Below are 16,348 nucleotides of genomic sequence, written 5' to 3' on the forward strand. Positions count from 1 at the left end.
CCTTTTGCCTCTGTGTTTTTGTCATCTCTCTTCAAGAATCTTTTGTCCCTCCTTTTTCTTCTCTCCTCCTCCTAGTATCTGGGTCTCATTCTGTGTAGGTTTTCTCTATTGATTGTCAGACGATTGATTCTTTGGTTTTATTTTAGCTTGTTTCTGATAAATCTTTAAAATACAGCTTCAGGTCACTCATTCAGATGTTTAAACCACTATTAATAGTATTTTTGTCAAAAAGAGAATAAAAGTCATTTGAAGACATCTCTAACTTATTTTTCTTTCTTCCTTCTCCTTAATGTCACTGCTACTACTCCACCATTTCTTTCCTACAACTGTCGTCTATAGGTGTCCAGGGAGCTTTCTCGTTGCAGTTCCTGGACAATGCTACTGCAGGTTTCGCTGGGGTAAGCCAGCTCTGAAATGTATTATTTCAAGCACCACCTCACGTCTTTGCTCCTCTTCTCCTCTTATGGGCAAAGTGTTGTCCTGTTTCTATTATTTTAAAGGGCTTTCAGTAAGAGAAAAGGAAATGATTTTCTTTTAAATCTGATAAAATATATACCTGCTTAAACGACACATGCAATAAGAAAATCTAACTTGCAACCTTCATCTGTTTTAAATGTATGGCTTTGATTTATGGATCAAAATTGCTCATTTATTATTTTATCTATACAGCTCTGGGCAATTTTGACAGTTAAAATTTAGTTTTATTGACCAGTGCAGCCATTGTGCCCACAAGGGGACCAGTGCACACAGCCTGCTACATTCAAGAAACGATGATTTTTGATTCCATGACTGAATCAGATTGGGAATCATAACCGATATAACAAGTTCCAAATCTCAGTGCCCAAGGCAAGAGGTTTGCTATAAAACACAATCACCCTTTAAGGAGGGGAAGAGGGGAATCTTGGGGGGAAGTTTGCAAGCACAGTTTAATGCAGCTGGGATAGGCACAGATGTATCTGTCCATCCAAATTGTGGAGCAATAGAAAGCAGCGTTTCTCTAAGACCCAGTTTCACAGACTAAAGATTAACGAGCAAAAATGCCTAAAAAGCAAGATGAATGTTAGTTACAGAGACAATGAACTAAGCAACCATTTTGACGTGAAAAAATTTACTAGTGCGATTAACCAACCTTCCACTTTTCAATGAGCAAAAGATAACTGAAGAATTTCTTTGGGAAGATGATTCGGTCACCCTCCCCCTCTGCCGTAGCACACACAGAAATGCAAACTTGTGCAGTGATTTTAGGCCAGTTTTAATTTAGGCCTCTTTGACTACCAAATTGGCCACCTCTGCAATGTTAATTTAGTCTTTTACTCCAAATCCCCTGTGATACATAAACAGACCTCCAAAGGGTAACAAATCAATAAAATGTCTAATTTGATTAACCGTGTTTTCGAATTCATCAAGACAGCTCTAACCTGAAATAAATAAGTGGATAAATAAATAAAGAAGGGCACTCACTTGTAAGTATTTTCCATGTCTTCTTTTCATCGTCATAGTACTGAACCAAATTGCTGGGGAGCCGGTCTGGCCCAGGAGGCAATCCTCCAACCAATAACAGCATTTTCTTGTTAGAGCGAATTCTTCACCCAAAACAAAAGAGGAGATGAATAACCACATTATTGTAGAGCCTTTTTAGTGGCAACGAAATCATAACCATCAAAAGAATGTTCCTTGCTTGCAGATTTCTATTTCATTTTTTCCTGTTTCCTCTCCCATTCATGTCTCAACAATTTTTTTGAACCAAGCAGAAAAATGATCAGAAGAGCAGCATATCTCCATACTCATGGAATAATAAGCTCCCTTTATGCAATTTGTTAGAGGTTCATTCTAGAACGACCTTTTTCTTATATTATCCCTTTAAATCATCACTCTTTACAGCTGAGTACACATGAAATGCTCTGGAGTTGTACTAAGGTTAAGCATTAAAGTTGCATGTCAAAAATCGTATTAGTCAAAATCATTATTATAAGCCATTCTCCACTCAAAGAACCTTGAAAAAATTAAGGTTATGCAGAGAGTTTGTGAGCCAACTCTTTAATCACCCAGGGAACTTCAAATACCAGTTTGGTACAATTAGTAGCACAGGGCTAACTGGAGTGAGTTAACCAGAATGAACACAAGTTTTTGTTTATTTGATTTAGCTGAGACTTCTGCCTTCATCTCCTTCCCAGCCCCCTCTCCCATCTCCCTCACCCTCCCACCCCTGGGCACCACTGGCGACACAGCAGCACCAATTGGTAAAAATGAGACTGTGAGGTTGTTTTGAGCCTCCCCAGAGTGGAGCCCTGCCAATGCTTGCCACTGATCCAGCGGCATGAACCTGCTCAACTGTGCAAAGTCACTCTAATTCCCTCCCTCTGTTTTTCTACCTTCTCCCCCAGGGGGCAACCACTGAAAGGAGTGACTACCCACCCATCAAGAGCTGGCAATTCGCTGCTATTAACCGTGACTGTGATTCCCAGTCTGCCTGGCAGTTCCTGAGAGCAGGCCTGCAACATCTCATATGCAGTAAAAGCTGTGAGATGCACCCTGGCCGGCACACGTGACCTGATGGATGTGCGATCCTCAGGAACAGTAATGGATTGAGCACACTTGCGATTGGAGCAGGGAGGGGAGGCCCGGACCCCCGCAAGGGGCCTGCTGATTTAACGGTCACTTTACATATAATTGAACTTTTCATTTACCTGAAAGGCTGAAGGTGGTGGTGGAAGAAATGGAACAACCATGATTGACGGAAAAAGTCAATAAATACAAAAGGGTTCCTCTCAAATATGATCACGACCCACAGTGTGGCTCTGAATCTATTATTACACATTCAGTCAGTCGTTCTGATTCAAGGACGCTTGGCGAAGTATGCCCTTGTGGAGAAGCACTGTTTGTTGGTTAAGAACCTAACATTCGGAGAGTTAACTTAATACAGTTCCATGTGAAGGAAGGGAACAAGAGAATTCCTTTAATGAAACTCTGGTGCCATTGAATGCATTGTATATGCCTCAGTAGGAAAAATACCTTCTGGAGAAACTTCTATTAGGGACTTATGGATAGGGGGAGCTGTACTTATAGGAGAATGCCGAATGTAATATCAGCAGGCAATATCAATTTTGCCACAAACAAAAAAACTCAACTTCTTTGAATATAAAGTACTTTGGTACGCATATGCCTTATAGACCAGTAGTTGGGGCATAAAAACAATACAATAGCAAAGAGCTCCATAATTTGAGGATTTCAGTGACTGGGGTGGTTTGTTGAGAGGGGTTAAGGAAACTCAGTATAGTAATAACTTTTTTATTTTGAAACGATACATACGTAATTCTTGTGCCATATAATCTCCTAAATGCATGGTTACAGAACTAACATAAGACCATTTTATTACTGTAGTTTTTGTCCAGGTAATCAACCACCATGTGAGTATGAGAGAAGTCAAGATGAGAACGAGTATTCTTTTTAGGTTGCTGTCAGTTACCATGTGTAGACAGACTTGCTCAACTGGATGTCACCATTCTGTGGCTGTCATGATACGACACAGCTATCTGCTGCCAGACTGTGGGTGGGGTAGATAGACCAATATCTACCAGTTAGACATAGAGGAAAGGACTCACTGAAGTGATGGTGTGACCAAAGCAATATAATTAAATCTCTGTTTTAACATTTAAATAAATGTACTGCTTTTGAAATGTGTTTTGTGAATGACAAAGGGAGATAAATGGACAGCTCAAATATATTTGTAAGGTCGTTCATTAATTGATAAGGCCAGTTTCCCTGGACCAACCCAGGGATTTTCAACATCGATTTAGATGGACCACCTCTGCAGATGAGGAGAGGATCTAGAGTCTTTGCCCTCTCTGCTCAAAGAGCCAGTCCTTGCCATCTGTCCTCTAAGAACTAGACTGAGACTACCAATACATAAGCCACTGAACAGTTGGCAAATGGTAACAACTTCCACCCCTGCCAGCAATGACATGATTCAAAGGGCTAGCTAGCATACAGAGATGAAAGACTCCACATAAACTAAGATAAATTTCTAAACCATCCAGGCTTCCTCAGGGAATGTAAAGAAGAATTACATGGAAGTCAAGGAAAGCCTACCTACCCTCATCAGCTGTGTGTTTTCTGTGAAGGAACAGTGCTTTGAGTTTATCACATATGGCCTTCTCAGTGAGTGAAGACACATTCTAAATCTTTCGCATTGTTATATTTCTTATCATTCTTTCAATTTGTTACAGCATTTTACTTGGAGTATTTTGTTTGTAAAACTTGTGCTACTCAGTTTTCCAACAGAGTATCAATATTATTTAATTCTAAATAAAGTTAAACTTTACCTTGTGAAGGTGAATCACATAGAAACCAAAAATAGGATAAAGCATGTGAGAAGGAGCATAGTACAGAAGAAAGAACACATAAGATAACAAAACACATTTGAGTGGTTTTCTCACCATTTTCTCCATTGACATTCAAAACAGCCTTATATTGTAGGTAGGGCTCTAGTTTACAGAGAGGTTAGAAGGTTCCCATAGTGAAAGTGGGAGAAACAGTGTTCAGACATAGGCCTTCTAACTTTACCAGGCCCATGCTTTTTTTTAAATTCAAATTTATTTTATTAATTTTTATTTTACCATAACTTTTGTTTAAGACCCAGATGACCAGAATTCTAGGGCTAATTTTTCCATTCAGTAGGGTGATTTTGTACAAACTGACTGCTTAGAGTCTACGTTTTCTCATCTTTAAATAAAATAACAATATCTGACCTGCCTCTTCAAAGGATTGTCATGAGTATTATACAAAATAATGAAGTGAAAAGTTTTGTATAAATTCTAAGGCAAATTATTGTTAATTAATCTTTAGATATTGACAATACAATGTGGGCTTTATTTCAAATATGCCAAACCTGATTAAATAGTTAAAAAGAAAAGTAATATTTTTCACTGAGATTCTTTTTGAGTTCACGTACATAAATACAAGCTAGTTAAGAGGAGTTCACTACCTAGTTGTTACCTTATATGTGCTTAGCAAATTATCACTTGAATTATATTGGCTATCTTTTGAGCCTTGTTATAAGAAGATATACATTTGGACATTACATAAAACTGCGAACCTTTCTGGATCCAAATAAAGGGACCTAATAGAAACTACTCTACATTTCTTATTTCTTAAGAATAAAACAAATGAGGAAAACCATCACATATTTTACTTTGATATAAATGCAATGTCAACTATTCAATTACTCCTGGAAAGTAATACACGTGAATAATTTCTATGGAAAAGCCTCCATTCTTTTTACAATGCAATTATAATAGTGACAATGACAATAATGACAGATAATAATGAATGTATATTAGATATTGAAACCTCTGATTATCATGCTATTTATTTGACGTGTGTGAACTTCAATTTGAAAACACCATGAAAAAAAGATACCTTGTGAACTAGGAAAGTAAATGAGGAGAATCTGAATTAACTTGCTGAAGGAGGTTTCAATTATTCTTTTCTAAGTAATTCCAGTAGAACCTCACAGATTTCATTTTAGATTAGGCAAAATCTACAAATGTAGCCCCATTGCAATAATTAGAGTTCCTTCATATGGCAACATGGTATACTTTTTAGAAGCTCTTTATGTAGGGAACTAATTTAGCCCAAATTAATACATTCTCTTCAAATCTGTTAATATTTAAAAAATACTCCTTTTTACTCTTCATCTTAGTACCACCTAGACCACACTGATGTATTTAAAAGATAAGGGATTAGAGAAATTTAAACAAAGAGCTGAGTATGTCGTGATTAATAATATTATTTGGATGCCTTTGATTTGAGTTCCTAGATCCTCTCACAGAAAAATATAAGGTTAAAAAGGCGATGGAATTTGAAGGTCTCCTTTGATCCATCTCAGTAACTGCCCAACATTTACCATGTGTCACATTTGTGCGTGTCTGCACGTGTGTGTATGCGTGTGTGCTCTCGCGCATACGTACTTTGGTTCCAGGGATGAATGACTGAAGGATGACCTAAAACCTCCTGGTGTAAACAAATTTTTCATCATACTGGTGTTCTAAGTGCGGTAAAGTCTCATTTATTTATATTTCGGTGATTTGGAACTTTAATAATTGGGAAACAGGCCAGATAAAGTTTTCCTTTCCATGATACATGAAAAAAGTATTCATTAAGTAGATTGCAAGAAGAGTTTTGACCAATTTCAGAAATCAGCTGGTCTGTTGACCCTTTAAAGCTACCTATGTACATTTAGACTAAATTCATTTTACAGATTACAAGTAATTCTCATTTATTTATTAAAAAAATATTCTGCAGTATAGTCAGAATCATTGAATCAGAGAGTTAGAAGAGAACTTTGAAGTAATCTAGTTCAGCGATTCCTGGTAAGTCACCAGGATCATCTGAGGGGGTTACAACATTTAGATTCTTGACAAAGATTCTCAGTTCCCAACTCCCAGAGACTATGATTCAACGGGATGAGGCTTTACAAATCAATAATGTTTCACAGTCATCCACTTGATTCGAACACATAGCCAGATTTGAGGGCACTGATTTGGTCCAGTTCTCTATATAATGTAGAAATCTTTTTAATAGTTTTTTTCATAAGTAATTATTCTTATAAATTTGAAAATGCGTAATGAAATGGACCTCAGTTTTTCAAATTCACACTTGTAGAAAGTTGTTGGAATGTTGTGCTAGATATATTTTTTTCTCTTTATGACGAGCTGAAAATCTACTTAAGTCTTTTATAGAAAAAGAGCAAGTGCGCATCTCTATGTCATGGCAGCACTTCAAATATTGGAAGATAGTTGCCATATGTCTTCTCTTTTCCATGTTGAAAATCCCCATTTCTTTCTGAAAACAGTTTCCATACCATTCTGCTCACCTCCTTTGAGTATCTCTAGGCTATCATTGTCCCTTTTAAAAATGTGAAGGTCAGAATCGTACACAACATAGTAAATGTGGTATGTGATATGACAGATACTATTTTTTAAGGCTTCCTCAAATTACACTTGTCTTTTAGCAGTCGCAACGCAGTGTTGGGTTCCTGTATAGCTTCCTGCTGACTATGATATGGATTTTTTTAAACCAAGTGTTTTCAAGCCAGGTTTTCCCTACCCTATATTTCTTCTAGTTAAATATTTTAAACATCAGTGCACGACTGTTTTTTAATGTTTTTATACTCTCTACTGATTTAGACACTTTGTTTCAATTCATTTGTTATTTAGCAATTATTGAGTATCTACTATGTTCCAGATACTGTTCTAAACACTAGAGACAATGCAGGAAACAAGAGGAATTAATTCCTTGTTCCTCGTGGCACTTACTTCCATCCTAGAGGGGATGTCTCTTGAAGCAGGACTGCCTGGTTGTTAAGGGGGTAAGCCTCACAACTAGGGTGGAATCCCTGACTTCAGCTCTTCTGAGTTGAGTGACCTTGGGCTAACCTCTTTGCTCTCTTTAACCTTATTTGTATAAGAGAGATAACCATAGACCTAAGGCATAGGTTTAATTTTCAGGATTAAAAGAAATAATATATGTAAAGCATTTATAACAGTGCTCAATAAATGGTAACTATCATCTTCCCCCTCTACCCTCTCCTCCTCCTCCTCCTCACCATCACCATCAGTATTAGCTATTCCCTTGTGCAGGTTTGACAAGCAAGTGGTCTAGGTCCCTACCCAAGTTTTATTACTTAAAAATAATAGAGTTGTATTTCCATTGTTTAGATGTTTTAATTATCCTAACATTCTCTCTGAAATGATACGAAATCACTGGAATTTTTACTCTGTAATTCCCCATATATGGTCTTTAGCAGTATGTGGCCTTTTTTTGGAACATAAAGATTTGATAGCAAAACTAAGCAGTTTTGAAGTGGCAAAGTAAACTGGGGTAGATGACCATTATCCCCCTTCAAAGGCCAAGTCAGTTTTAATTGAAGAGTCAGCTAGACCTGGATTTATATTCTCTTTCTACCACTTCATACATTTATATCCTTAGGCTGGTATTCCACCTCTTTAAGCCTCAGTTGCCTCATCTGTGAAGTGGGAATGTTGTGAGGGTTAAATGAAGTCATCTAAGTGTAATGGGAACATAAACAGTTGCTACTTACAAACAAAACCTTCGAGAGACAGTCCTTCAACAAATGAAAGGCATTTTGTGCTGCTGATGCCTTGAAAGATGAATGTCTCTGTATAGTGAAGGGAGACAAAAATTGATGCTCCCAACATAATCCAGTAGGGAGAGGCTGGAGAAGACTGGAAGGAGTTATGACTCTTTTCCATGACTTTACAATTTCAGTGGACTTTACTAAACCTATGATGGGTTAGTATTTTATACAAGCAGTAAGTGAATGGGCAATTTCATATCTAGTGGTACAGCAGTGATGTATGGTAGTGATCTGGGAGGCAGGAAAAGCCAGGAAGAGGCAAGCCCCCAGGGATTCACAGAAACAAGGATGGGTTTTGAATTTCCACAGGCCATGAGACTGGAGGGATTTGTAACAATTTTACCAGATCTTTACCAGATCTGGGAAGCTACCAGCTGATACGTGGGTTGCATATGGAAAGTATTTATGTAGTTCCCATAGTAATCAACCAATAAATGATAACTATTATTATTATTATACATAATTATTAACCTTACAAATCACTCATTTGAAAATCAATCTTTGGAATTTTGGCTTTTTTTTTTTATTGCTTAGAAGCCTTTCAGATACCATAGGTTGCACTATTTATAACTAGCCAAAATATTTACTGCATAAGTAAGTTTCCCAAAAATATGAAACCATTGGGCTTCCTACAATGGTATTGATCCAGATCTCATTCATAAATGCAACCTACTCACTCTCCTGGCTGCCATCTCCCTCTGTTAAAGAAATCACCAAACCTTATGACAGGTCACCAAATTTTATGGTAATCTTGACTCTTCTCCCATTTTCTTGCTATATTCAATGTTTTGCCAAGTCCTATAGATTCTAGAGCTATATCTTCAATCTATCCCTTCATTCCAATCAAATTGCCATTAGCCTAATTCAGCCAGGGTGGCTCTCTCTTGAGTTGTCATAGTGGTGGTGTCCTTGTTTTCTGTGCTCCTGCTCCCATCTAATCCGCTCTACATACTTTGTCAAACAAATTTCAGCAAAGCCTGACAAAACCTCCCATGTCTCTCTCTGTCTCTCTCTGCCTCTGTCTCTCTCTTTTTCTCTCTCATAGGTAAATGCCTTGCTTGAGATTCTTTTCAGGGATAAAAGAGTTTCTGAGTTAAGATCTGAAAAAACTTAAAAGAGGAATTTCAGATGGAAACTGCTTAGACGATGGGGGAAAAGTAGGCGGAGGAAGATCCTGAGTGATTAGCCAGGAGGAGACTTTGAAAATCAGCTAGGCTTCCCTAAACTTCCAGCTGGAATGGTACCCAAAAGTCCCAGAGGAGAGTTGGTACCCTTTTCTTAAGTTTTTCCAGAGCAGTAAACTCCCTTGAGAATTTGTTCCAGCTGATTTGCTGTTGTATTTAGGTTTCTTTATCATAGCTGTTCTTGGTAATTACACAGCAGCTTTCATCAGAAGAGGCTTTAAATAGACCTGATAATGCCTCTCGGAGGTAGGTAAAGGCAAAGTATCATTATCCCCATTTAACAGATGAAAGAATAGAGGAAAAAGGGCTTAGGCACCTTTTCTAGTGACTCAGGATAGGTTTTATTTCCTCCATTTCACAGAGGAAATGTCTCTAGGGCTTTCTCACACAGCCCTCTGTGATTCTCAGGTGTGGCTGAAAATGCCTTAGCTTCCCACCTTCTGACGTTGGAGCCACTCCCCGCCCCCATCCCCCCACCTGCCCGAACCCCCCAACCCCCCACCCCCACCCCGTCTTCCTCCCACTGTGAGTCTGGCTGTGTGGTGACTGGAGAATGGTCAGTCATATACATTATTTAGTTTTTCTAAAATGGAAGTAACTTTAAGATCTGTTTGATATCATAAGGACAATACATGCTCACTGAGAAAAATTCTGACTATACTTAAAAGCAACAAGGACTCAGTTTACAGTAGGTACTTGATAAATGCTTCTTGTAGGAATGACGAAATGATGAGGAATAAAAAACAAATGGGTGAGGGCTGGCCCCGTGGCTTAGCGGTTAAGTGCACGCGCTCCGCTGCCGGCGGCCTGGGTTGGATCCCCGGCGCGCACCGACGCACCGCTTCTCCGGCCATGCTGAGGCCACGTCCCACATACAGCAACTAGAAGGATGTGCAGCTATGACATACAACTATCTACTGGGGCTTTGGGGGAAAAAAAAATAAATAAAAATTATAAAAAAAACAAATGGGTGAAAAGAGTCAAAATCACTGGTAATCCCACTATCCAAAAACATGTCTTTATAGGTTCTTTATCATCCTTTTTTTCTTCTCATCTGTTTTAAGGTCCAGTCAGTGAGTGTGCTGGTGGAGGCGTCAGAAGGCAAAAGAGAAAGACGAAAAGCCACGTTTCTGAACCGCAAGGTGGAGGAGTCAGAGGGTAATATACTGGGGAAGGGACTGTCTGAATGACTAACCTCCAAATCTAACCTGCTACCTTTACTTGGCTCTGCCCCAAAGCCTGCTGTCTTTTATCCCCACTTGAGCCTTGAGTATGCCCAAATAATCAGTCTTGCTGTTGTCACACCACCACATTCCTCATTTTTATTGGATATCTCTGTTTTTTCCTTTGTTCTTCAGGATGAGTGTTGTCTCATAGAATGGGAGCTACCCATGATAGAGGGAAGTTTATCAAGTTTCAGTTATTAGCACAATATAGAACCTTCATGATATCTGCCATGTCCACATACTATGATATTATTTACTTAGTATTTTGTTTAAAACTGCTCACTTAAAAAAATGCTCAATCCCTGTCTATTCTAGTGGTTCCCAATGCTGGCGGCTCTTTAGAATCACCTAGAAGAGCTTTTATAAAATATCTAGGAGGGGGGCATCTCTCAGAGATTCTGATTTAATGATCTGGGGTGGGACCCAGGACTGGTGGTTTTTTTAAGCTTTCTGTGCGACTCTGACGAGCAACCAGTATTGAGAGTCATTGTTCTAAGCAATTATATTTATGAATCATGGGCTTCATGGGTTAATTGTGTTTTATTTCTAACGCATGTTAAAATATAGTAACACCTAACCTAACTATTAAAATAAATTAAAAAATGGTTTCTTGTGTACCATCTGAAATTGTCTCACATTCTTCCAGTGGTGGGTAAACCGTAATTGAGGACACACTATTGCAAATTGAAGAAACCAGGATTTTAAAATCTGAACCCCTGAAAACCTGGTTACACTCCAACTCTGCCATTTTTTATGTTTGACCATGAGAAGATCTACATCTTGATTGACTGTGGCTTTGTACGTTGCAATTGTAATTAACCATCTCCTACCCCTTCACTCCACACCCCAGCCTTTGTAGCACACCAGGGTCTTCCACAATTCTTCCCTGACAAGTACTAATTCCACAACGTTGCCATGTCCTCCAGCATGCAGATGGGGTAGTTTGCCTACGCTTTTGCTATGTTCCTCTGAGCATCAAACCTGTAGACCGGCTAATGACGGCAGAGGCAGATATGACAAAAAAGCCCTAAAGTCTTCATCGGAATCCATGAAATGTAGGCCTCCCCAAGGCTTAGATTATAAGCCTCAAGTGTTAGAACGGGTCTATCTTTGTATTGCATATAACACTTCACACTCCATTCTTGGTCCTTTGCTTCATGAGGGACAATGGCTTCCAGCCAACTTTATACTCACTGCATTTCTCCCCTCCTTCCCCACCTCCCAGATTAAAGCTTCCTTTAGTAACTAGAAGCAGTTGAATATCTTCTTTGCTTGATTACCTATATAATCCCTAATTTTAATACCTAGTACTTAGCACCTTTCTTTTGAAGAGCATAAATTGCAATGGAAATAGCATCTCATTAATCCGCCCCACATCCCTGTGAGGAGGTTGCGTGGCAAGTGTTACCTCTTAGACTAATCCTCCTGCCTGCAAGTGGAATGCAGGGTCTCCGTGCTCACTAGCACAGATGCTGGTTACCGAACAAGCTGGTGGGGACAACCAATGTTTGTGTGAGAGGAGAAAGCTCTTCTCGTTCAAGAGAGAAGTGGTTCTATGTAGCCTGTCACAAAGGAGCCATTTGAGCTCTGTGCAGCCCAGTGACAAAAGGAGATAAAGCATTACTCTCATGCTAGTGATGGACTCATAAGTATTGCCTGCATTTAAACTCCTAATAAAGCCCAATTATTACACTATGCTGCCTCCTGAGAACCAATCTCATCATTGAGACTCCTCTCTCTCTCTCTCTCTCTCTCTCGTTCTCCCTCCCATCTGGCTGGCTTTTTGAAGAGATGAGAGTGACTTCCTGACCTGAGGAAACTTTAGTTTCCTTTAGTTCCTTCTGCTGCACAAGAAAAAAAGTGCAGAAACACACAAGATCACAGAACGATGTTGAAAATTCAAATTCAGGATATAACGTACGCCGCTAAAATGACTTGTCTCTGAGAGTCTAGGACATAACAGTAAAAATGAATATTTTAACCAAATCACTTTTCAAAGAAAGAAGCTCAGCCATTCAGGATGATGGCCAGATCCCACCTCATGATCTAGAGCCCAATTTTATCCGTTACTCTAACTCCAGGGAGAGATTTCTCGTGGGGTAAGCAGGAAGCTCGTTTTGAGGAACTCGAGCCAGCCTCCTGCCAAGCAGGCTCTTTCCAGTTGGAGAGTCACTGCAGGAGTGGCCACGCAGGGAGACAGGGAGAGAAGTTAGTTAGTAACCGAATATATTACCTCAGGCTTCTGGAATATTCATGGCAACAAAGAGGTGTCCATATTCAAGAAAAGAGAGTTTAAGCTGATACCTTCTAAGTAGGTCCAGAATTTATTTTTAGGGGAAGAATACTTCTATGAAAATCAGCCTGGGGCTAAGACAAAAGAAGAAGGTTCCACATTTTTGGGCAGATAAGCAGCCAGGGACTGAGGCAGGCCTGGGGTGTGTGCTGTGGAGACAATGAGGTATGGCTTGTGGGATCCAGCTTAGGGACACCCTGCTGCTGTGGGTGAAATAGGAACCTCTTATCCTCCTCCTTTTTTCCTCTCCCTCTCCGTGGGGAGCCAGTTCTTTCTGTTCTTTGCTGCTTCACCAACCCTGGAGGGGCTAAGTGCTAAAGGAAACACTAGCTCCAGGGCTCGGCAGGGTCTAGAAGACCCTCGAATATCTCTCACAAAAAGGACGTTCGCAGAAGCCTCTGAGACCACCCAATCAGCCAATCCATGATAATATCCTTTTCAATCATCAAATCTTTAACAGGCAGAAACAAATTATTCTGCGAACGTTGACCGCATTCTCTGAAGCTAAATTGTGGACACTACACTGTGTGGCTTGAATTATTCTGAAAATTCTCTGGCAAAGTAGGTACCCACATTTCATCATCAGGAAATAAATCCCCTAGAGTCTGCAAATTCCAATAACTTTCTCTATGACCCATTTCCATTTTTCTCATGTCAATTAATCAGATTTCTTTTAATTTGGCAACAAATTTTCCCCAAACTTATCTTTCAATAAATTACTATCAGTATTTTCTCCCACCTTCTACAGACATGTAGCAAATTGGAAAACAGAAGCAATTATTTATTTAATCCTGTGATTTTTCAAAGTGTGATCCAAAAACCACTAACAGCAAAAACTACCTGGGATGTTGCTAAATACACAGGTTCCTGGGTCTACATTCCAGATCATTTTACTTAGAATCTCTGGGGTAGGGCTGGGGAAGATATATTTTATAAAAAATGCTCTAGGACTGCTTCTTAAGAGAACTGATGGTTTGGACAAGATTTTCTGGGGCTGAGAAAAGAGACCTGCAATTTTTTTTTCCTCTTCTAGCTATGTATTATTGGAAGAGCTATTAATATATCACTGACATGGATAATTGCTTAATTGCCTATATAACTTTGCCTGTATAGATCTAGTTGAAAAGTAACATTTCAGTTAGTTTTCCTAACTTGTTTTCTAATTCCCTGTGTCCTATTCTTCGCCCTTGTTATGGACTGAACTGCATTCCCCCAAAATTCATATGTTGAAGCCCCAACCCCAATGTGACTGCATTTTGAGATAGGGCCTTTAAGGAGGTAATTAAGGTTAAACAAGGTCGTAAGGGTGGGCCTTAATCTCATAGAACTAGTGTCCTCACAAGAAAAGGAAGAGACACCAGGTTTCACTCTTTCTACCCCCACCCCCTCTGCTGGTGCACACAGAGGAAAGGCCACGTGAGGACACAACAAGAAGGCGGCCCTCTGTAAGCCAGGAAGAGAGTCCTCACCAGAAACCAACCCTTTGGCACCTTGATCTTGGACTTCCAGCCTCCAGAACTGTGAAAAAATAAATTTCTGTTTAAGCCACTCAGTCTGTGTTATTCCGTTACGGCAGCCCAAGCTGACTAATATAGCCCTCCTTAACAGAACTGTCCAGCCAACAGGACCCTAGGGCTGAACAATACCAGTGAGTCTTATACTCAGTTTTGGGAATTGACACTTGAGAAGGAGCCTTCTACACTCATTCAAACTTGCATGAGTGCCTTGAGAAAGGATCTTCCTAATTTCACCGCACAACAGCTATACTTTATATTAGCCTACCAACTACACCCTGTATGGAGAATTTGGAATATGAGGAGACAAGTTCCTTATCTACTCCTCTGTTTGGTGCTGGGCTACCATACATATGCAGTAAATGTTAATGGATAACAATGTTGCAATGCAGGAAGGGCAACTAGGAGGGATAAGAACAGATACAGCTAAGAAGAGAAGTGATTCGCCTAAGCTTTCCTGGTAGACCCTAATTAGCATCTATAAAGCTACAGACATGAATTTCTTTGTGCTTTCAGAAATTTTAAATGTTTCTTATGCTCTGAGACTTTAAAGTTTCTTTGCCATAAAAAAATGTGAAGCATTCTCCAGAAAAATCTTTCTGAAGTGAGATTATTCTTTCTAGGTCAAAAAGACTATTGTTTTCTGGAACTTGAGCTATCAGTTAGCCTAGACTGGTGGAAGGCTTGAGGGGCTTCTTGCTGTACAGAGGGTGTCCCTTCCCTGGAATGGATTTTTATTTAGACCACTTGCTGCTGCTGGTTTAGTTTGCTGCTCCCTAACTCGGGAAAAGTTGCAAACCTTGAATTTATTCAAGTGCATTAGAGTGGTGTTTAATTATTTCAGTTTTGCTTTGTCTGCTTTCCCTCTTTCTAAATTTTGAATAACAATTGAAGTTTATTGGGCGTCTAGGAGTTGTGAAGGGACTGCCTAGAACTAGGTACCTTCTCTGTGTGACTAAGACTTCTGCTGAGGGAAGAAGATGCCTACCTTCTAAACACACACACACACACACACACACACACACACACACAACTAATTTAGGGAGGTTATCTGCTTTCTTGGGATCTGTTGGTAGTGCATTCTAAAAACTATAAAGTCATCACATACTTTTGATAACATCTTGTCTCTTTGAATATCCATATAAAGAAATCCATGTTAAAATTCCTACCACTTTGCACTCAGATCCATCATGGTGGCCTGGAGACTTCTTTGTTACATAATATAGATGTAAATCTTTTAACAGAAAGCAAGAATTTGATTGTTCAAAGAGATTCATAATCAAAATAGAAATGGTTCCATCCAGAAGCATAAACATTAAACCTAGGATATGATTTGCTGAACATTCTCTCATATCCATACATTCAAAGCAACAGTTAATGAAGTAACAGTACCTAACCTACTAAGAGTACTAAAAGTAATTTCTTATCAAGATCAGCAGATATTTTTTGTCCCTAAGGAAAATTGCAAAGAGACTATAGCAAAGGAAGATGAAACCAGACAAGTTATTCTCATGACGAATTTAGCTTTTCCATGTCGGCAACTGCCTGGGTGATATGTGTAGTGAAGCCCTCAGTTGAATCTCAGCCATGAGTGAAAATCCTGGGCTGGGCTGGGCTCTTTCGTGCTGATCCTCATAAGGAACGCTTCTGCATTCCCTTTCAACTGAGAACTTCTGTTTTTCAGGTTTGTTTTCTTTTGACATATTTCTTCTGCTGCTGCAGTGGTTCTTATGTGTTATCACTGTCCTGGCGGTCAAAGAATTTCACCTCATTTCCCTAAAATAATTATTGTATAAACATAGTTTGAATAAAAATTTCTTATGTGCCTTTAAGAAAATTCAGGTAAATAACTTGAATTATGAATATTTTTTCTTTGAATAAAAGATTTGCTAAACCAAGTCTAGACTATCACTTGAGAAATACAATGGCTTAGTCAACGTAAAGCAAAAATAATCACACAAAGACAAAAACAA

General features: G+C 39.2%; 1 protein-coding gene across 1 annotated transcript in view; it reads right to left on the reverse strand.

The window, feature by feature from the left end:
- KLHL14 (kelch like family member 14) overlaps positions 1-16,348 on the reverse strand; it is a 95,294-nt gene that overhangs the window by 66,027 nt on the left and 12,919 nt on the right. The window contains exon 2 of the mRNA XM_058556959.1: positions 1,462-1,583. Coding sequence (XP_058412942.1) covers positions 1,462-1,583 — 122 coding nt within the window. The remainder of the gene's footprint in view (positions 1-1,461; positions 1,584-16,348) is intronic.

The sequence above is a fragment of the Diceros bicornis genome, chromosome 16 (genome assembly GCF_020826845.1).
Source record: "Diceros bicornis minor isolate mBicDic1 chromosome 16, mDicBic1.mat.cur, whole genome shotgun sequence".
Lineage (NCBI taxonomy): Eukaryota > Metazoa > Chordata > Mammalia > Perissodactyla > Rhinocerotidae > Diceros > Diceros bicornis.